The sequence below is a fragment of the Geotrypetes seraphini genome, chromosome 6 (genome assembly GCF_902459505.1).
Source record: "Geotrypetes seraphini chromosome 6, aGeoSer1.1, whole genome shotgun sequence".
NCBI lineage: Eukaryota > Metazoa > Chordata > Amphibia > Gymnophiona > Dermophiidae > Geotrypetes > Geotrypetes seraphini.
Window position 1 is genome coordinate 155,087,279 of NC_047089.1, and position 23,735 is coordinate 155,111,013.

General features: G+C 41.3%; 1 protein-coding gene across 3 annotated transcripts in view; it reads left to right on the plus strand.

The window, feature by feature from the left end:
- The window catches only part of CCDC138 (coiled-coil domain containing 138), a 138,497-nt gene that overhangs the window by 51,909 nt on the left and 62,853 nt on the right, over positions 1 to 23,735 (plus strand). The window contains exons 4-6 of one of the 3 annotated variants that reach the window (XM_033949941.1): positions 3,666 to 3,778; positions 4,137 to 4,312; positions 15,254 to 15,412. In XM_033949941.1, the coding sequence (XP_033805832.1) occupies positions 3,666 to 3,778; positions 4,137 to 4,312; positions 15,254 to 15,412 (448 nt within the window). Of the gene's footprint in view, positions 1 to 3,665; positions 3,779 to 4,136; positions 4,313 to 15,253; positions 15,413 to 16,295; positions 16,758 to 17,078; positions 18,138 to 23,735 lie in introns of those variants that run through there. The other 2 variants (XM_033949943.1, XM_033949942.1) reach the window with 2 other exon arrangements.

The following is a 23,735-nucleotide window of genomic DNA, read 5'->3' on the forward strand; positions in this document are numbered from 1 at the left end:
ACAAAGGATGGGTTCTTCTACTATGTCTGTATGATGCCAAGGAAAATCTATTAACAAGTATAGAGGGGCTGTGGCGTAGAGAACTTTGTAACAGAAGCAGCCCAACTTAAACAATACATGAGCCTCCACAGGCAGCCTGTGCAACTCACAGTAAAAAGACATAATACCCACATGTCCCCCTTTTTAAATCCATACCTATAAGAACCTTTTTTAAATTCCTTCTCCTTTTGATTTTATATGGGAATCCCATAGAGGAGGAGCTGTAGTTATTTGGACTGGCAGCTTAAAACACTGTATGATACCATTCTAAGCCAATTAAAAAAAAACTATGGAAAAAGTGAGTGACTTATCACCGGAGCATGTTTCTCCATGGACAGGCAGGGCTGAATGAAACTGGTTGAATGGAAGGTGACAGGGTAGTGGTCAATGGAGCTCGCTCTGAGTAAAGGGATTTTACCAGTGATATGCCTCAAGGATTGGTTATTGGGCCTTTTTAACATTTTTGTAAGATATTGCTGAAGGGCTGTTGGGTAAGATTTGCATCTTTGTGGATGATACCAAAATCTGCAAATCTTATTTGTTTTTTTCCAAATAGAGTAGACACCCCCAATGGTGTGAATAACATGAGGAAGGAGCTAGCGAAGCCTTTCCCAGAATTTATCATTCTCCATGAAAGCTCAGGAGAACCTTGTGGACCTTTTGAACACGCTCTGATGTTCCCATATTGGCAACTGGCCTGATTCATCCTCAGCTTTAAAGATTCATGTAGACCAGTCAATGCTGAACCTAACCTATCCTCAGATATATATATATATATATTTTTTAATGGAGCATAAAAGTTGCTATGGCTGAAATTAAACCCCCAACAGGTTGCTCTCATGCACTAATAGGCTCAGAGCGCAGACCCTAGATATGATGGAGGTCTATAAAATACTGAGTGGAGAGGAATAGGTAGACATGAATTGCTTATTTGTTTTTTTTCAAAAATACAAAGGCTAAGGGGTATGAAATGAAGCTACTAAGTAGTAAATTTAGAATAAGTCAAAGAAAATATTTCTTTACTCAATGTGTAATTAAACTCTGGAATGTGTTGCTAGAGAATGTGATAAAAGCAGTTAGCTTTGAAGGGTTTAATAATGGTTTTAACAAATTCCTAAGAGAGAGAAGTCCACAAGCTGTTATTAAAATAGACTTGTGAAAATACGCTGCTTATTCCTAGGATAAGCAGCATAAAATCTGTTTTACTCTTTGGGATCTTGCCAGGTACTTATGATCTGGATTGATCATTGTTATTGAATATCAGGCTTGATGGACCTTTAGCCTGTCCCAATATGTCACTCATTATATACTTATCCTTTGACCCTCCTCCTTTGAGACCTCCTTTGGGTATTGCTGTTAGATTGCTAGATTTCCAAGGCTCTTTATAGACAATCAAGACCCCTACTTGGTAAAGTAGCATTGATAAATCTCAAAAAATACATACAGCAGTGGCATCACACTATCTCCATCAGATCAGTCCTCATCCCTGATCAGAGCCCCTTCTCAGTACTTAAGTCTTTAGCAGAGTCAAACAAGGAGGTGGAAGATCAGCACAAATAGGCTAGTAAGTCCAAGTCTTTTTAAATGCAGAGTAACCTCTGCCAGAAACCCAAAGAGTAAAATAATCTCTTACCTAAAGAGCTTAAAATGCCCCAGAATAAGGGACTGGGTGCCTGTGAGCTTCTGCTAAATACCCCAACCCTTAGTAGGGTCCCCTGCAATGCATATCAGTACATAAGAATTGCCATACTGGGACAGACCGAAAGCAATGCTCCCTCTAAGGACTAGTAGGGTACGTGCAAATTTATTTTTCATGTGAACAACAATTTTCCAGATTTGCAAGTATTTTTGTGAGCAACGTTCTTAGAATGTATGAGCGATTGTTCATGTGGTCAACTTAGAGGGAACATAGACTGAAGGCACATCAAGCCCAGTATTCTGTTTCCAACAGTGGCCAAGTGTGAAATATTTTCCCCGTTTTATTTTAAATCTACTTCTTGGTAGCTTCATTCCTTGACCCTAGTCCTAGTATTTTTGGAAAAAGTAAACAAACTATTCACATCTACCCTTTCACCTCTGTCATTCACTGGCAATGAATTCCAGATTTTAATTACCGTATTTTTGCTCCATAAGATGACCTCCTCCCGGTACCTTTTTAAAACACGGCCTGCCCGCCAGCCCTTCCTTTTAAAACACCCTCCGCAGTACCTTTTTAAATACCCCTTAAACCTAGTGGTCCAGCAGTGTATGAGCCGGCAAGAGCGTGCTTTCTGTGCTGCTGCCTGGGCCGGCTCCGCTTTCTGAATGGAGCGAAAAATACGATACACGTTGGGTGAACCCAGTTTGTTTTAAATTTACTACTTGGTAGCTTCATTCCTTGCCCCCCTAGTCCTAGTATTTTTGGAAAGAGTAAACAAACGATTCACATCTACCCTTTCCACTCCATTCAATATTTTCTAAACCTCTGTCATACCAACCCTGGGCTATCTCTTCTCCAAGCTGAAGAGCCTAGCTGCTTTAGCCTTTCCTCATAGGGAAGTTGTCCCATCCCTTTTATCATTTTTGTCGCTATTCTCTTTACCTTTTCTAATTCCTTTGCAAAGTGAGCAAAGTACTTTAAATAAAATAAGTCCCTAAGCTTATTTACTGTATTTACTTTTAGGATTTCCTTTTCTCAACTTTGTAAACAATTTCCCAGCAAAGTCTTACCAGTGAAGATCTCTCTGTCTCTATAAGTCCTCTCACAGCATCTCTTCTGGAGGAACTCCATAATGTCTGTTATATTACATTTTGTAGTATGAAATGGACAGTTAACCATGGTGCTGCAAGTTTATGGAGAAATTTGTTCAGTAAACTTCTGCTCTGCTTCCATTTTAGTGGGAATGATAGACATCAGACCAGATCATGCTAGGAGTAGTCTCCCCTCGCCAGTTCTACAGAGCTAGGAATCCCCAGAAAGACCTTCTGAAGATATCCTACTAGAATTTGGGATCCCTGAAAGCATCTAGCCCAGTGGTCTTCACTAATTTTTAAGTGAGGGCCATTTTGGGTCCAAAAGGGTTGAAGAAGAGACGACATATCTTCCTTCTTGGGGCCGTGATGCCAGTGTATATACAGTAGAATCTCAGTTATCTGGCACCCATGGAGATTGGTGAATGCTGGATAACTGGTTTTCTGGTTGCTTGAGAATACTGTATTAGAAACCTTGTCTAACCCAGATCTGAATTCCTCCCCACTCCCTCCCACCCTGAAACATCAGCTCAGCAGTGGTCCTGAGCCAAAAGTCCCCCTCTCTCTAGCCACGAAGCAGCAGAAGTGGCGGTGGTCCTGAGCTACAAACCCCCGTCCTCCTGCCCCAAAGCAACAGAAGCTGCAACAGTCCTGAGCCACGAACCCCCCTCCCTCCAGCCACGAAGCAGAAGCAGTTGGCGCCCTAAGCATTTTCTTCCATTATATCAGATCAGTATTAACTCAAGTTGATAGGTGGGATTAATCAAGCAAAAGAAGTTGCTTGACTCTTAAGATTATTATGCTAGTTTTCTGTGGAACTGCTTTAGATAACACAGGAATCTTTATCAATAAGGGCAAGCTACATTTTTTATCTGATTGCCATTTCTTATTTTCAGTATTCCAAAAAAGATGTGTTCAAATAAGATAGATCCAGGCAATGGATTAGTTGACTTTGATTATAGAACAGACAAAATTCATGATACATGGACACAGGTCAATACAGAAACAGGTAAGATTGATAACTTGATATCTATTTCAAACAAATGCCATAGGTATGTGAAATGTTTCTCTGTACCTAATCTAAATATAAAGACTGTCTTGGTTTATTTGTATGTTTTCTGTTTTGATTTCTGAAAGCTCTTATATCCTTAAACATACAGGTATGAATTGTGTAATCTGGGAAATCATTAATGTAACACTGATTCTTGATTCTTGCTTTTTATTTTAACAAGGTCTAACATTTTTAATAAGATCAAATATGAAAAATTTTATAGACTCTGAGCTTAATTTGTTTTCTCATTTGTATTGTTGTATATGAAGAAAAAATTAGGTTCTACCATTTTCAACACCATTTCCTTATTTCAAAGATATCACTTTGCCATCCCATTTGGCTGCAAACACTGTAACGTATACTGAGCATTCTACTGAAAACAGTCCAGTGATAATAAAGAAGAATGCAAGGAGGCAGGGCACTCGCAGTGATTTGGCTTTTAATGTGAGCAGTATTTACGATGAGTTGCTTCTGATAAACCAAAAACTCCAGGTAAGAATTGCAATGTGTGGATGTGTATGTTAAAACTGACTGCCCCTTGTACCAGTCAGTCAGTTTTAACATGCTTAGAAGAAGTAATACCATCTTGAGAACACAATGTACTAGTTGTTTTTTTTTTGTGTTGTTTTTTTTAATGCAAAATGCTGCTATGATTTGTATTCTTGCTTTCTTTGCACTCTTGTATCTCTCTTCATTGCTCTGGAATCCTGAATGTTATGCCATACTGCCCTTCAGACTAAGGAACATGGGCATTAATTCTTCATCTCTATAATTTGACCGTACAGTCATTTCTAGGGAATGAACTACCTTGATATTTAGTATATGAACCATTTACTTGTTTCACCTGTATAATGGTTTAGATGTGGAGAGCACTGCTGTGTATTAATCTTTTGTGACCTTATAAAGCTTGATGAGATTATACATTATCTCTATGCTTTCCACTGTATTTAAGTTCATATCTACCTATTTGGCCATAGCAGTGAGCAAGAAGATCATACACTGAATGTGTCTTCACATGCTAAAAGAATTCAGGAAAATGCCTTAAGTGTAATATTTGAAAGGCAGTTAAATATGAGAACTGAATTCAAGGCTGATACTTACAAGGTAAGGTGTGTACTAACATTTATTAAATTAGCAGTTATGTACATGAAGGGATAGAAGTATGTTCATCTGTAATAGATGTTTTCTATTGACAATGGAATTGATAAGGTACACAAGTGAGTGACGCCATGTGCTGGCACCAGGATGGAACTGCTTTCCCAGAGCTCAGAACTTAGTGTAAAGATAATTTATTCCAGGACAAGCAGGCAGCATATTCCCATACATGGGTGACGTCACCGACGGAGCCCCGCAGCAGACAGCCTCGAAAGCAAACTTGCTTGAAGATCTCGATCTTTCGAGGACTGCACCGCGCCTGCGCGCGTGCCTTCCCGCCCGAACTAGGGGGCGCATCTCCTGAGAGGATCCTCAGTTCGTTTAATTCCGCGGAGACAAGAAGACACGTTTTTCTTCAGCTCTGCAGCACTTTTGCCTTCTCTTCACCGCGGCTGTTTCTTTTTTTTTTTTTTTTTTCACAAAGTTCGGTCGCTGTGCTCTAATTTATTTCTCCTTTATCAAAAAAAAAAAAAAAATTAAAATTTTTGTTTCTCTTTTTTACGCTAGTCTGGCCGGTGAGCCTTGGGCCTAGGCCCAATTGCTCCTTCCGTTCGACATGGACTTTATTTTTTCTATGTCCCGGCCTCTCACCGGGTTTAAACGTTGTCGTCAGTGTAATCGTGTGATTTCGGTCACCGATCCCCACTGTCGCTGTCTACAGTGCCTGGGTCCTTCCCATTCCCCAGAAGATTGTCATCGTTGCTTCACTCTCACTCCACGGGCTTTTCGACGCAGGTGCGCCCAATTTTTTCAACTTTTCGGAGACATGGAGCAACCTTCGGATTCGACTTCGACCTCGGCGGCTGCCCCGGTATCGAAGGCTTCGACTCCGACAACATCGACGACCACGGTCTCGAAGGCTTCGACCCAAGTTCCGGCTGGAGCTTCGGTCTCGAAGGCCTCGACCTTGCCTGCCTCGGTTCCCTCGAAGACGGTGTCCTCAGTGAAGTCTTCCATGGGGGGTAACTCTCCGGGTTCTCTTTCAGGTACCGTACCCAAGAAGCCACCAGAGTCCTCTGCACGTCCATCTTCCAAGCGTACCTCCAAGATAAGGGAATACTCACCTTCGAGGTCGCCCTCTTCGGAGCGTACTGCTGCACCTACGAGATCAGAACCTTCTGTCTCGGTGCCGATGCTGGAGGACATGCTAAAATCTATACTGACCACACAGATTTTCTCTTTAGTGGCTCAATTGGTCCCGTCCTCGACCTTGCCTCGGGTGGATCAGCCTGTCACCCAACCGGAGCATCCAGTATCTCGAGGCCGATCCCGGACACCGAAAAGAATACCTTCATCTGATTCTTCTCCGGACTCACCCCCTCCGAAGCACCGGTCGAAGCCTTCGAGACATAGTGCTTCTAAGCTTCGGAGGGAGTCTTCGGCTTTGGATACCGAGACTTCTCTGCCGCATTCTTCGAAGTCGAAGCACAGATCCCGACACCATCGAGCATCAACTCGAAGTCCTTCTCGACCGAAGACTCCTCCGTCGAAGCCGGCTCGTCGAGACACTTCACCTTAGACCTCGACTCATTCAGTACCACGTACACCTGGTACTTCTCCATCCAGGAGCCTTAAGAGAAAACATTCTCTTACTCCACCTCACAGTGCAGCTTCTTTGGTGACTCTACGCCTTGACTCGGAACCACTGTCACCATATTCCAGAGAGGCTTCTCCTTCATACTCAGCACTTCCTAGATCTCGCAGTGTGTCTCCTGAGGAAGCATCTGATTCCAAATCCATTTCATTTGCCAAATTTATGAGGGGCATAGAGAGGGTGGATAGGGACAGATTCTTCAGGCTGAAGGGGTCAACAGGCACGAGGGGGCATTCGGAGAAACTGAAGGGAGATAGGTTCAGAACAAATGCAAGGAAGTTTTTCTTCACCCAAAGGGTCGTGGACACTTGGAATGCGCTACCGGAGGAAGTGATCAGGCAGAGTATGGTACAGGGATTCAAACAGGGATTGGACGGATTCCTGAGGGATAGGGGGATCGTGGGATACTGAGAGAGGTGCTGGGATGTAACACAGGTATAGAAAGCAAACCAAGTAATAAGTATAGAAATCCAACCAGGTCGTGCATGTGCAAGACCAGAGGGTTAGGACTTCGATGGGAAGATAAGACTCTATGGGAAACCAAGGTGGCAAGGGGGCCCCTTCTGGTGACTCAGACAGGCCGTGACCTGTTCGGGCCGCCGCGGGAGCGGACTGCTGGGCAAGATGGACCTGTGGTCTGACCCAGCGGAGGCACTGCTTATGTTCTTATATGGGACAAGCTCTTAAACTAGATCTTCATTCTGATTCTAAATATACTCCTGAATATTTAGCAGATATGGAGCTTCCTCATCCACCTAAAGAGTCACTATGTTTATCCATGACTCCTGTTCTCAAACAAACCTTTGTTCGTAACATGGAGACTCTTTATTCAATCACTGCCATTCCATCTAAATTGGAATCTCGTTATCGAACAGTTCCATGTAAAGGTTATGAAAAATCTCAACTTTCTCATCAATCCCTGGTAGTGGAATCATCTTTGAAGAAAGCACATCCTTCTAAAATCTACGCTTCAGTTCCTCCAGGCAGAGAAGGTCGTACCATGGATAAGTTTGGTCGCCGTTTATACCAGAACTCTATGATGGCAAATAGAGTTCTTAATTATAGCTACATATTTACATCTTACTTCAACCACTTTCTGAAGATATTACCAACTTTTTACCCGGATATCTCCACAACTCATCTTTCTGAATTCAAACTCATTCTCAAGACTCTTTCTCATTTAAGACTCTTCATGTTACAAGCCTCATATGACGCTTTTGAACTATCGTCTCGAGTATCTGCCATGCGTCGTTTAGCATGGTTACGTATTGTTGACATGGATCCCAATCTTCAAGATCGATTGGCGAATTTACCTTGTCAGGGTAACGAATTGTTCAATGACTCTATTGAAGCAGCTACTAAGCGTCTCTCAGAACATGAACGCTCTTTTGCTTCCCTCATTCGACCAAAACCCAAACCTGCACCAACTAGAGGTTTTAAACAGACTCCACGTCGTTATCCTCAAAAAAACGACTCCTGCTTTTTCCAGGCCTCCTCCTCGTCGTCCTCCTCAACAACAGCGCCAGCAAAAGTCTCAAACTCCTGCTGCCACCAAACCAGCTCAGTCTTTTTGACAGTCTCAGCCTGAGCATTCCAATTTCTCTGTTTCCAAATTCTCCCCTCCCCATAGGAGGTCGTCTGTCCACATTTTATCACCAGTGGGAGCTCATTACATCAGATCTCTGGGTGCTTTCCATCCTACGAGAGGGATACTCTCTTCAGTTGCTGCAGGTGCCTCCAGATCGCCATCCAAGAGAGTGTCCTTCCGATCAGTCGCACCTTCCCCTTCTTCTTCAAGAAGCTCGGGCTCTGCTTCGCCTGCGAGCTGTGGAGGAAGTCCCTCTTCCACAAAGGAACTTGGGATTCTATTCCCGTTATTTTCTAGTTCCCAAAAAGACGGGGGATTTGCAACCGATCCTAGATCTCAGAGCTCTCAACAAATATGTAGTCAAAGAGAAATTTTGAATGCTCACTCTGCCAACTTTATATTCCTTAATGGATCAAGGGGATTGGATGTGTTCCCTCGATCTCAAAGAGGCGTATACTCATATCCCTATTCATCCAGCATTTCGCAAGTACCTCAGATTTCAAGTAGGAAACCTTCATCTGCAGTACCGAGTTCTCCCCTTCAGATTGGCTTCTTCTCCCAGAGTTTTAACAAAATGTCTCGTGGTGGTGGCTGCAGCTCTTCGCAACCAGGGTCTCCAAGTATTTCCATACCTCGACGACTGGCTCATCAAAGCTCCCTCTTTTTCAGGGGTTATTGCAGCGACCCAACAGACTATTCTTTTTCTACAAAGTTTGGGATTTCACATCAACTTTCCCAAATCTCAATTGACTCCCTCTCAGTCTCTCCAGTTCATAGGAGCAACTCTGGACACTATCAATCTGAGAGCCTACCTTCCACAACCACGTCAGGCCGCCCTTCTTCAGATTTCTCAACAAGTCTTCCACCTTTCAACTGTTCCAGCACGAACGATGATGGTTCTGCTCGGTCACATGGCTTCTACAGTTCATGTGATTCCTTTTGCCAGACTTCACCTTCGTATTCCTCAATGGACACTGGCATCCCAATGGCAGCAAACCATGGATCCACCAGCTCGACTGATTTCCATAACTCCTTCATTGCGGAGGTCTCTCCGTTGGTGGATGCTCTCTTTGAATCTTTCAAGAGGCTTACTGTTCCACCCTCTTCCTCATCAGAAAGTCCTCACAACCGACTCGTCAACGTATGCATGGGAAGCTCATGTGGACGGTCTTCGTACTCAGGGTCTATGGACTCAAACAGACCGTCGGTGTCATATCAATCTGTTGGAACTCAGAGCGATATTCTATGCTCTCAAAGCTTTTCAACATCTCCTTCACGACATGGTGCTTCTTGTACGTACCGACAACCAGGTAGCCATGTATTATGTCAACAAACAGGGAGGGACGGGATCTCATTCCCTGTGTCAAGAAGCTCTGAAATTGTGGCATTGGGCAATTCTTCACAACCTCTACCTCAGGGCTGTTTACATTCAGGGTCAACACAATTATTTGGCGGACAAATTGAGTCGCCTTCTACAACCTCACGAATGGACGCTCAATTCTCCTACTCTTCACCAAATCTTTGTTGGGGAACTCCGCAGATAGATGTGTTTGCATCGCCTCTCAACTTCAAGCTGCCTCAATTTTGCTCCCGCATTTACGCTCCTCAACATCTCGAAGCGGATGCGTTTCTACTGGACTGGAGGAATCAGTTCCTTTATGCCTTTCCTCCGTTTCCTCTGATTCTCAAGACTCTAGTCAAACTGAAGTCAGAACATGCCACCATGATTCTAATAGCTCCTCGGTGGCCCAGGCAACCTTGGTTCTCCCTTCTACTTCAACTCAGCACCAGGGAGCCTCTACTTCTGCCAATATTTCCTTCTCTACTCACGCAAAGTCAAGAATCCTTGCTTCATCCCAATCTGCAGTCTCTACACTTAACAGCTTGGTACCTTTCTGCATAACAGACTTTCCTCAATTTTCTCAGTCTGAGATATATTACTTGCTTCCAGAAAGCCATCAACTAGACAATGTTATGGCCAGAAGTGGACTAGATTTTCTACTTGGTGTTCTACTCATCACTTACAACCTATCTCGTCCTCCTTAGCATCAGTTCTGGACTACTTGTTTCATTTGTCACAATCTGGACTTCAAACTACATCTATTCGAGTCCATCTTAGTGCTATAGCTGCTTTCCATCAGCCTCTCGATGGAAAACCTCTTTCTGCACATCCTATGGTTTCTCGCTTTATGAAAGGACTTCTAAATCTCCATCCACCACTTAAACCACCTCCAGTGGTTTGGGATCTCAATGTTGTTTTAGCTCAACTTATGAAGCCTCCTTTTGAACCGCTTGACAAAGCTCATCTCAAGTATCTCACTTGGAAAGCTGTGTTCCTGATTGCTCTCACATCTGCTCGACGAGTCAGTGAGTTACAAGCTTTGGTTGCAGATCCACCTTTCACAGTTTTTCATCATGACAAGGTGGTACTCCGTACTCATCCTAAATTCTTGCCTAAAGTTGTTTCAGAATTTCACATCAATCAGTCTATTGTTCTACCTGTATTTTTTCCAAAGCCTCATTTTCATCCTGGAGAAGCGTCCCTTCATACACTGGATTGTAAACGTGCCTTGGCTTTCTACCTCCAACGCACGCAAATGCACAGAACATCTCCTCAACTTTTCATCTCATTTGATCCGAATAGGTTGGGACGTCCTATATCAAAGCGCATCATCTCCAACTGGATGGCTGCTTGCATTTCTTTCTGCTATGCTCAGGCTGGTCTTCCTCTGCAAGGTCGAGTGACGGGCCACAAAGTTAGAGCTATGGCGGCATCTGTAGCTTTCCTCCGATCAACTCCTATTGAGGAAATCTGCAAGGCTGCCACTTGGTCCTCAGTTCATACTTTCACCTCTCATTATTGTCTGGATACCTTATCCAGGAGGGATGGCCACTTTGGCCAATCTGTTTTGCAAAATCTTTTTTCGTAAATTGCCAACTTCCCTCCATCCCTTTTTACTTAGCTTGGAGGTCACCCATGTGTGGGAATATGCTGCCTGCTTGTCCTGGGATAAAGCACAGTTACTTACCGTAACAGTTGTTATCCAGGGACAGCAGGCAGATATTCCCACAACCCTCCCACCTCCCCTGGTTGGCTTCTTGGCTAGGTATCTGAACTGAGGATCCTCTCAGGAGATGCGCCCCCTAGTTCGGGCGGGAAGGCACGCGCGCAGGCGCGGTGCAGTCCTCGAAAAATCGAGATCTTCAAGCAAGTTTGCTTTCGAGGCTGTCCGCTGCGGGGCTCCGTCGGTGACGTCACCCATGTGTGGGAATATCTGCCTGCTGTCCCTGGATAACAACTGTTACGGTAAGTAACTGTGCTATCTAGGCTCTTCCTTCGTGCAGTGCGCTTACCTTCTCAGTTAGTTCAAAGCTGACCGTTCTTAGGGAGCTGGGGAGGGACTGTATGCCTTATCAATCCTGCTTTCTATGGAAAATGCCTATTATAGATAAACAATTTTGCTTTTCTGTTGACAGAGAGGATTGTGTCCGATATACAGATGTGTGACTCCCATGCTTAAAGCTTCTCAATCTTCAATTGTCTTAACCTTTTTGAGCAGCCTGCACAGTCCGTTTTGAGAATTGTTAGGTCATAGGCATAAATAAGCCAGCAATGCTTGGCCAAAGGCACTTTGCTGAAGCTTGGTCCATACACTGTGCAGTGAAAGTATGAAGAGAGGACTATGTAGCTGTTATGCAGCTAGTATTCAGTAAAGCAGACTTCAAGAGGTCACTGTGGCTGCAGTGGTTCTCAGCTCAGTCCTTGGGACTTCACTAGCTAATCAGGTTTCAGGACACTTACAATAGATATACATGATAGATTTACATACAGCGGAGGTAGTGCATGTCTGTTTATCCTTTCCTTTCGTCATTCGCTGAAATGTCTTTGGTAAATTATTGTTGAACTGTGCAAACCCACTATTTTGTGTCTTGTTTCCTCTATTTCCTCAACATGGTGTATGCTTGTTTTTTAGGGGGGGGTTTCACTTTAAGTTCCCTGACATTTATGAAGTGATAATCGGTTATGAGAGTTCCCAAATGTATGGGCTATAAATAGACCTATCTTTCTGTCTGTTGGAGCATGACAAGCCAAAAGCATGTGTCATTTGTTGTTTTAAGACATTAGACTGAATTAAAAAATATTTCCTCCTATTGGTTTTAAAAGTATTTCCCTGTAACTTCGAGTGTTTGTTATTTTTGATGTACCCATTCTACTCTACTCAGGATTTTGTAGACTTCAATTATATCTTCCCCTCAGCCGACTTTTCCAAGCTGAAGATCCCTAACCTTTTTAGTCTTTCCTAATACAAGAGTTCCATCCCCTTTATTATCTTGGTTACTCTTCTTTGAACCTTTTTCTAGTGTCACTATATCTTTCTTCAGATAAGGAGACCAGAATTTAACACAATACTCCAGGTGTGGTCGCACCATGGAGTGATACAGCTGCATTATAGCATTCTTAGTCTTGTTGACCATCCCTTTTTTAATAATTCCTAGCATCTCGTTTGCTTTTTTAGCCGCCACCACACATTGAGCGGAAGGTTTCATTGTATTGTCTACAATGACACCCAAATCTTTTTCTTGGGCACTGACTCTCAAGGTGGACCCTAGTGTCTGGTAACTGTGATTTGGGTTATTCTTCCCAAGGTGCATTACTTTGCATTTATCTACATTAAATTTCATCTGCTACTTGGGTGCCCAGTCTTCCAGCTTCCTAAGGTCTGCCTGCAATCTGCATGCATTTTAACAACTAACAGTTTAGTGTCATCTGTAAATTTAATCAACTTGCTCATTCTAATTTTCAGATCATTTATAAATAAGTTAAATAGCATTGGTCCCAGTAGAGATCCTTGCGGCACTCCACTGTTTACTCTCCATCATTGAGAAAAATGACCATTTAACCCTACCCTGTTTTCTATTCTTTTTTTTTTTTTAATTCTTTATTCATTATATAATTCACAACAAGTGTACAGTAAATATCAAACAATTAGAATACAATATCATTTGAAAATCTATCATATCATACAACAAAAAGATATAACCCCCACCCCCTCCCACTTCCATATACAACAAAAAATATACCACATGAATATAATATCTTATCATTCATATATATTATTAATAGAAATCCACCCCCCCCCTGATCCACATGTAAGAATTAAAGTTGGGAAAAGTATAAATTATTCATTAGAATAATTTAAAAATGGCCCCCACATATCCTTAAATTTATTATAGTAACCTTTTTGAACTGCCAACGCTCTTTCCATTTTAAACACATGACATACTGAATTCCACCAGAAATAATTATTCAACCTTGTACAGTCTTTCCAGTTATACGTTATTTGTTGAATGGCAACTCCTGTCAATATCATCAAAAGCTTATTATTATTAGCAGATATTTGAGGCTTAGCTCTCATCAGCATGCCAAATAAAATTGTGTCATATGATAAATGCCTACCCTGTTTTCTATTCGATAACCAATTCCTAATCCATAACTGAACTTTGCCACCTATCCCATGACTTTTTAATTTTCTCAGGAGCTTCTCATTAGGAACTTTGTGAAAAGCTTTCTGAAAATCTAGATACACTACATCAACCGACTTGCCTTTATCCACATGTTTATTCGCACCTTCAAAGAAGTCAAGCAAATTAGTGAGGCAAGATCTCCCACTGCTGAACCCATGCTGACTCTGTCCCATTAAATTATGTTTGTCTGTGTTCCTCAATTTTATTTTTTATCATTTTAGTTTCCACTATTTTGCCATGCACTGAATGTCGGGCTTACTGGTCTGTAATTTCCCAGATCTCCCCTGGACCCCTTTTTAAAAATTGGTGTAATATTGACCACCCTCCTATCTTCAGGTACTACAGACTATTTTAGCAACAGATTACAGATCACTAATAGCAGGTCCGCAATTTCATATTTGAGCTATTTTAGTACCCTGGGATGTCCAGGTGATTTATCACTTTTTAACTTGTTGATATGGTTTAGAAATCCCAGTGAATCTGGAAGATGTACTTTCAGTTCCTCCACATCATCACCCTTGAAAACCATTTACGGTTCAGGTAAATCTCTTACATCTTTTTCCGTAAAGAACGAAGCAAAGGATTCATTCAGTCTCTTCACTATGGCCTTATCCTCCCTGAGCGCACTGCTGAAGACATTTTCATGGAATATTCTTGACCAGTCTGTTCAGGAGTAGTTGTCTTCTGCACAGAGTTTCTTGTGTAGTTTATCTAATAGCTTCTTCTTGGCTTAGAATATTTCCACAGCTAATTAAGACTTATATTTGTGCTCATAATAACATTGAGCACAATGTTACAATCCTGATCATGGTCTGGATCCTGGCATAAGAGGCATGTCTGGTATATAGTTGGATTTTCTGCTGCAGGCAAGGGTGAAATCTTGATTTTGGAGAGACAGTCTTGTTTCTTTTTAAAACATGAAAGAAAGTCAGAGATGATGAAAGAGTATTGAAAAAAAGGGCAGTTATAAGTTTTTGTTTGTAAATCTTTATTCATTTTCATCTCTTACAACAAGTGTATAATAATCAAAATAATTTTTACAAATCACTTGACAATCTTACTTATAATCATTAAAGTAGAAAAGAATCCCTTCCCACCCACCCCACCCAATAACACTAAATCAGTTATCAAATATCATATTATCCAATCCCATCCCACCTATATCTTATATAATAACAAGCAGTTATAAGTTTTAATCAGAGTGATTTGTTTCAGGTACATTTGGCTGAGCAGACAAAACAAAAACCAAAGTGCAGAGAAGACTGCTACAGATGAGAAGGGCTGCATAGAACTGAGTAAGGTTCTGAGCTCTGGGAGAGCAATTCTGACCAGGCACTATTAGATTACATCATCCATCTCACATTACTTTTGTGCCTTACTCAATCCTGCTTGTCAACCAAAAACATTTTCCTCATTGAATATGGCTGTGCTTTGTTTTGAGCCCTATATTTTAACAACTAAAATAGATAGCCATGTAGGAAAGGACTGACACATTGATAAAAGAGAGTGGATTTAATTTGTAAAATTGTCTTTAATTCATTTTTCTTTCCCCTTTTGGTTTCATATACAGAAAGAAAGTGCAGCACACCGTGAGTATTCCCTACAACTTAAAAAGCGAGAGCATGTATTAAATGAACGAGAAGCATTACTTTTGCGACATCAAACTGCTTTAAATAAAATAAGAGGAGTAGAAGAGGCTGTCCATGCCAAACTTGTCATCCTGAAAGAGGTATAGTCTTTACTGTAAAATGGTTGGGGAAAATTCCATATCTTCATTGATTGACAGTGCCCGATATCTCGGATATACCCTGAATAATTATTCTCTGCTATGCTGAAACAGGTTTTCAAGTAGGAGTAACCAAATGGATTAGAAGAGCAGGCTGAGAACCAGGGTGAATTTTTTTTTTTTTTTTTTTTAATCACTAATCATAAAGACTTTATTTAAATCATGGTTTTCTTCAGACTCATTCTTGATGGTATAATCTTAATATTTACTAACAGATGTCATCATATTAGGCCAGTTCTTGATATACTGCTCAAAACAGTCCACTTCAGTGTTCCATCTAATATCTTGTGCAAGTGTTAGCTTGGTTCAACCCATTCTTTTCAGAGCTGCTGTTGCAAAATGATGGTTGCAGAAGTTTTTAGCAATTTCAATGACATTTTTTGCTAAGTCTTGATGGATTGCATGAATATACAGCCTTATAGAAACATGTTGGTAGATAAAGGCCAAATAGCCTATACAGCCTGCTCTTTCACAGTATCCATTATCGCCTCCTCTCCCTAAGAGATCCCATGTGCCTATACAGCAATTTCAATGACAGAGTACGGTACAGGGATTCAAGCAGGGATTGGATGGATTCCTGAGGGATAGAGGGATCGTGGGGTACTGAGTAAACCAACCTGGTCGTACATGTGCAAGACCGGAGGGCTAGGACTTCGATAGGAGGGCAGAACTTAAATGGGAAACCAAGGTGGCAAGGGAGCCCCTTCTGATGATTCAGACAGGCCTTGACCTGTTTTTGGCCGCCGCGGGAGCGGACTGCTGGGCAAGATGGACCTGTGGTCTGATCCGGCAGAGGCACTGCTTATGTTCTTATGTTCTTATTTTTTGCTAAGTCTTGATGGGTGGAGTTAACATTGCATGAATATACAGTCTCATAGAAATACGTTGGTAGATAAAAGGCCAAATAGCCTATACAGCCTGTTCTTTCACAGTATCCATTATCGCCTCCTCTCCCTAAGAGATCCCATGTGCCTATCCCATGCTTTCTTGAATTCAGATGCTGTCCTCGTCTTCATAATTAAAAATTAATCCTTATACCTCTAGAACCAACCTTTTGGCTTCCCTGGGCCACATTGGCAGAAAAAAAATTTTCTGGGGCCACGCAAACGCTGCAGCAAGACAGAGGAGAGAGCTGGCAAGACGGAAAACACCCAGGGGCAGCAGAGGAAAACATTGCATCGCCCTAGACTGGGGCCACACAAAATACTTAACGGGGCCGCAGGTTGGACACCCCTGCACTAGAGTATTCCAACATTGGCGGACCCGGGGTATCTGCAGTCTCCATCAGGTTATCACAGATGAATAATAATAATAACTTTATTCTTCTATACCGCCACAATCTTGCGACTTCTAGGCGGTTTACAATCGAGTGCTGGACATTAAGCGAAATACAATAAGTAGATATTCAGATGAAGGGATGATATGACCCTTTTTGTCTTTGCAAGCGGAGTTCTTGTTACCTATTGACAATTGCACCAGTGTGTGTGGCGCAATGGTTGGATCTACAGCCTCAGCACCCTGGGGTTGTGGGTTCAAACCCCGCGCTGCTCCTTGTGACCCTGGGTAAGTCACTTAATCCTCCTCCATAGCCCCAGGTACGTTAGATAGATTGTGAGCCCACCGGGACAGAGAGGGAAAAATGCTTGAGTACCTGATTGTAAAAAACACTTAGATAACCTTGATAGGCGGTATATAAAATCCTAATAAACTTGAAACTTGATTACATCTACTCATTGCCTTCTGCACCTTGACACTATAGTCTTACGAACAATTGAGGGAGGCCCTTTGCTTGGATGCACAAAACGCTTTGACACGCAGCTCCTGATTGGTAAGGCCTGACTTAGTGCAGGAAGAGGTGGTCGAAGCATACAGCGAGTGATTTCCGGCACTCACTGGTGCTCCGGCTGTGCTCTCCTGCCTCTTCCGCTGCCCTCTCCAGTCTCCCCCATGAAAAAATGTAATCACAGTTTTTCCAAGATTCATGGGGGTTCCTGGAACGGAACCCCCGCAAATATCGGGGGAGTACTGTAATGTGATTTCAGGAGTAAGAGTAGTTTTAACAAATTGACAGGACCACTAAGATCACTTTTCTGATATTTTAAAATTTTAAAGGGTTTTGAAGACTACTTTGTTTACAGAAGCTTCTATTTAAGGAATAAAGTTGTAATAAATGTAAAGGATCTGTTTAAACCTTCTGTATGTTGTTTGATATTATGTATATATTTTTGTAAACCGCTTATGTTTAAGTGGGTTAAAAATATTATAAATAAATAAATAATGGCATCCTGCTTAGGTGGGACAAACTGAGAAGGGTGGTATTAGCTCATACTATCTATTGGAAGCTCAAAGGGAACTATATTCAGGTAACCTTGAACTAACATAATTCAGTAAATATGTTTGTTAATCAGGTTTTCTATTCCATCTTTACTTATTCAGTTCAAGGTTGGATTACATTACAAGAAGATGGGTCAGGTACCAGAGGAGGACTAAGCTCATATATGTCTCAAGAGCAATGCTCTGTTGACCCGCTGGTGCTGTTAACCTGGAAGGTGGTAGCGCATCTAAACTTACAGAGGTAGCTCTGGGCAGAGCTGCTATCCAAAGACTTGCCTCTTCATCTCATCTTAGATGATATTGATGACAGATGCCAATCCGTACAGCTGGGAAGGTCATTGTAAGATTCAGGGCCGCTGGTTACCCTCGTAGAGAAAATGGTCCATTGACAGATTTGGAACTAAGAGCTATTGGTCTAGCGCTGCATGCATTGGAAGTGATTCTGGAATGCCAGGTGGTCAGGGTCTTCTCATATAATGCCACAGTGGTGGCATACATCAACAGACAGGGAGGCATCAGGAGTGCTCCGTTAAATCTGGAATCTCGATGGTTATTCTGATGGGCAGAGGCTCACCTGCAGGCCATATTGGCAACTCATGTTGCAGAAGTGAGCAATGCATAGGCTGACTATCTCAGTCGCCAGTCCCTAGATCTGGGAGAGTGGTTCCAGATGGCATTCAACAGTACCGTGAAATGCTAGAGGTAACTGATTTTCAATCTGATGGCGTCAACAGACAACAAGAAGGTCTCTCGGAACTTCAAGCCGTAGATTTGAGCTGGGAACCTTGTTAAAATGTTGGTCCACACAAGAGCTGCTATATGGGTTTTCCCTATGACAAATTATAGGCTGGGTCTTTCGATGAATAGTAGAACATCACGGGTTGGTAGTTCATGTGACTCTAGAATGGTCTCATTACCTCTAGTTTGGCTGCAGCAGGACAGGTGTCTCAGGTTACAACGCATCTAGATCTTCTATTGCAGTGGATAATTGCATTGGAAAGTCCAGAACGCTTTGAAATTATGGCATGGTTCTTAAGTGTGCAGCCCTAGAGTGTAAAGGTTATTTGGAGACTGTTATTTCTACCCTCATATGGGCTAAAAAGCCAACAGTGGTTGCGGCTTATGCTAAGGCATGGAAGACATTTCAGCACTTGTGTGCAGTACAGATGGTTGCTTTTCTTTTGAGGATTCAGTTTCTGCAGGACAGACTACAGAAAGGCCTTGAGATTGGTTTGCTGAAGGTACAGGTGGGAAGTCTCTCTTGTGATTTTGACAATGGGAAAAAAAAGGGTGATTCCTTCCGTTCTTTCTTTGCACTGAAAGCTCATTCATGAAATTCTAAGAACATAAGAAATTGCCTCCGCTGGGTCAGACCAGAGATCCATCACGCCCAGCAGTTCGCACCCGTGGCGGCCCATCAGGCCCATGACCTGTACGGTGATCCTTTCCTAAGCCCTTTAATCCCTCCTATCTTCTGTCTATACTCTTTCTATAACATATCTCTGCCCCTATCTGTATCCCTCAATCCCCCTATCCTTCAGGAATTTATCCAATCCTTCTTTGAACCCCCGTAGTGTACTCTGTCCTATCACAACCTCCGGAAGCGCATTCCAGGTGTCTACCACCCTCTGGGTGAAAAAGAACTTCCTAGCATTGGTTCTAAAATTGTCCCCTTTCAGTTTCTCCGAGTGCCCCCTTGTACTTGTGGTACCCAGTAGTCTGAAGAATCTGTCCCTTTCTACCTTCTCTATGCCTTTCATGATCTTGAAAGTCTCTATCATGTCTCCTCTGAGTCTCCGCTTTTCCAGGGAGAAGAGCCTCAGCCTTTCTAACCTGTCTGCATATGAAGGGTTTTCCATACCTTTTATCAATTTCGTCGCTCTTCTCTGGACCCTTTCAAGTATCACCATGTCCTTCTTGAGGTACGGCGACCAATACTGGACACAGTACTCCAGATGTGGGCGCACCATCGCACGATACAGCAGCATGATGACTTCCTTCGTCCTGGTTGTAATGCCCTTCCTAATAATACCCAACATTCTGTTTGCTTTCTTTGAGCTTCGGCACATTGTGCCGTTGATTTCATTGTTGTATCTACCAGCACACCCAAGTCTTTTTCAAGGTTACTATCCCCTAGTACTGATCCCCCCATTTTGTAGCTGAATGTCGGGTTCTTTTTCCCTAAATGCATGACCTTGCATTTCTCTATATTAAAGCGCATTTGCCATTTATTTGCCCACTCTTCCAGTTTGTTTAGGTCCCGTTATAGGTCTTCATATTCTTCCTCGGTTCTAACCCTGCTGCAGAGTTTGGTGTCGTCCGCAAATTTTAAGCTTTTTATTTTTTCACAAGCATTTAACACACAGTCTTATGGTTAAATTTACCTTTGCTGAATAATTATGCATTCCCAATCCTTAATGTTTTCTTCCTTCCCGCTATGAACCCTTGATATTATTATAGCCAAGTCCTCCTTGGCTTTTCCATATGTTTCATTTATGTCTTGCCTTGTTCATTAATTTGTCATATTTTATTGATTTGTTCCCTGCCCCTTAAACTTAAAATTTCTTTGGCTTGGTAAAACACCTAGAATAGCTTTAGTAACTTTGCAAAAATCAATTAAAGAGGGAGGGGTAAATTTTCCAAATTTCTATAGGTACCATCAAGCCTATATTCTACGTCAGGGTATGTATTGGATCCTCCCAGAACTTATGGATAATGCACCGGATTGGTTATATTTGGAATGGCGCCTTATGTTTCCCCTAAATTTAGTTCATTTGCCAAGTATTAACATACCTAGAAGATACAGAGAAAATAAAATATTAATGGATACTTGGAAAACATTGAGGTTTATTGATAAATTAACACCTATCCCAATAAATAAATCAACTAATCAATCTATATGGATAAACTCCAAGATCAAAATAGGCGGAGCTCAAATCCTTTGGAAGAACTGGATTATTGCAGGCATTAGATCTCTAGACGATGTTATTTCAGAAGGTAAACTGCTGGATTTTTCACAATTGCAACATAAATTTGGTCTTAATAAAACACAAAGTTTTAAATGGTTGCAATTGAAGCAGGCCATTCAGGTTGGGTTCCCTGAATGGAAAACATTAAATAATCAATATAGTTTAAAGTTCTTATGTTTTCAAGCAGACTTCCTAGGACATCAAGCCGCATTGTGGTATAAATTAATATCTGGATATTTGAATAAAAAACCAAAAAATGGTCTAAGAGATATTTGGAGCATTGAGATTGGACATCAGATTAATGCATCTCAATGGCCACTAATTTGGTCTTGGAGAATGGGATGTACAGTGTCAGCATCTATGAGACAAACTTGGTTCTTTTTATTACATAGAGCTTTTTGGACCCCTACACGTTTGCAAAAATTAGACAGTTCTAAGTCCAATAAATGCTGGCACTGTAATCTAGAACCAGGGACATTAGATCACTTACTTTATCATTGTCCCTACATTAAAACTTTTTGGAATTCAATTTGGCTACAAATTAACAAATTAATGGAAAATCATATAGCAATATCATATGATACGGTATTATTTGGAATGATGATGAGGAAAAATAGTCAAATTTCACCAGAAAATAACAAGCTTTTATTAATAATGACAGGGGTTGCCATTCAACATATAACCAATAATTGGAAGAATTATAATAACCTAAATTATACATTTTGGTGGAATACAATATGTCACATATTTAAAATGGAAAGAACAATAGCAATACAAAGAGGGACATATGCCAAATTCATAAAAATATGGGGGCCATTGACAAAATACTGCAATGAATAAATATTAAGATTTCTCTTCTTCTTTTCTTCTTTTAAGTATCTTTTTTATGACGCACATAGAGGGGGGATAATGAAAATAATATTTACATAATATGTTATAATATGTTATATAATATGTATGAATGAAAAATAATAAAAGGGTGGGGGGAGGGAGAGGGGATATAAATATATTTAGAATATGATGTATTAGATATAAAAATGATATTGTGTATTTATCAATTGTAATTTAATATTTTGTACATTTTATGTAAAATTTGAAAATTAAAAATATTATATTAAAGTAATAAAAGGGTGGGGGGAGGGAGAGGGGGAAAATCAAATTTAGATATATAATGTATTAGATATAAAAGTGATACTATGTATTTATCAATTGTATTTTAATATTTTGTACACTTTATGTAAAATTTGAAAATAAAAAATAATGGAAAAAAAAAAGTAAACCACATAAATTTTAAACTTGTTTTTAGATTTGCAGTATATCAAATAAACTAAACTGAACTGAACTGATCATGAGCTCATCCAGATATAGCCAGATTCCTGAAGGGAGCATTAAGTTTTATGTTTGCATCCCGTCCTTGTAACAGCCATTTCCAACATGTAGTTGTCTTATGGGCCCTCATGGAGGCCCATACGAACCCTGACAGGATTCATCACTAATGGATCGGATTGTGAAGACAATTTTTTTGGTATCTATTGCCTCGACAAGGAGGGTGTCGGAGCCTCAGGTTTACAGAGGCTGGTGTGTGTCTTCACACCATGCCTTCCTTTGACAAATGTGGTGTTGGCATTACATGTCAGTCAGGAAGGCCTGCTGCAGGTCAGAAAAAGCGAGTTGAGACTTTGCCATTGCTGGATATTAGAAGAGTTCTTCTCTATTACCTTGAGGTGACAAATTCCCTTTGCCTCTCTGATCATCCCTTGTATTGACCAGCCATAGTTGCCAGGGAAAGACTGCCTTCAAGATGGATTTGCATGGCCACCAATTTCTTTGAAGGCACATTTCACAAGACTTGTGATTTCGTCATGGGAGGAGTCTCGAGCTATATCACCTTGAGATTTGTAGGACAGCTACATGGTCTACACTCCATATTTTTACAGAGTGTTACATAATGGGCATGGCGGCACAGAAAGACGCAGCTTTTGGGTTCTTAGTGCTTCAGGCAGGCTCATCTGTCCCACCCTAGATTCCGGGGGACTGCTTTGATACGTCCCTATGGTCCAGACTACTGTACCCTTTGCACTGGAAGGGAAGATTAGGTTCTTACCTCGATAATCTTTTTTCTAGTAAACGGGTACAGTAATTTGGATGAGCCACCCTGTCTGAGTCCACCTGCTTAAGATTTTAGTCATTTGGTGGCGTTCCAGATGCTTGTCTCTCTCTTTTAAAAGCTTATAAAAAGCAAGAAATTCTGTATAAATGTTAGTGATTGTTGCACTTGGGTGGGTGGTTAGGTTCTACCTTATGGTATATTTCCATTTGATTACTTGTTTTGATTTCCAAGCAAAACAAAATTGACTTAGGGAGTTCCCCATGTCTTCCTAGTTATTTCTTCTATTTAGAAGTTATCCATTGCTTTGTTACGAAGTGAGGGAGAAAGTTACTGCCCAGTGACACAAAGAGGTGGAGCTGAAGAAATTTTGTTTGATACCTTCTGCAAGTTTCCCCACGAGTATGGGGATAAAACCTATGATTGAGACTACTGTACCCATTTACTGGAAAGAATATTGAGGTAAAAACCTAATCCCTTGTACTAGTTCACAGATTTAATGATAAATGGACGCTAGTAAATACTGCTGTGGGGGCATACTTAATAACCCTTTCAGGACCATAAGGATCGTAGGCCAATTTTTGTGGTTTTGACGACATTTTTATGGTAAAAAGGGCTTGCAGATGCCAAAAAATTGATTTTTTTTTGTGAAATATCATTATTTTTATTTAAAAAAATCACACTTCTGGCTTATGGACAGTGTGGCAAGTGAATCTTCTCGTCAATCTAGCAACGACGCTAATGAATGAATGTCGGAACCAGTTTGTTTACATAAAGGTAGTATCATATGGAATCCGTACATATCAAATTTAGAACTGTAGACTATCCCAATCAAAATTTATAGGATTTTAAAGTT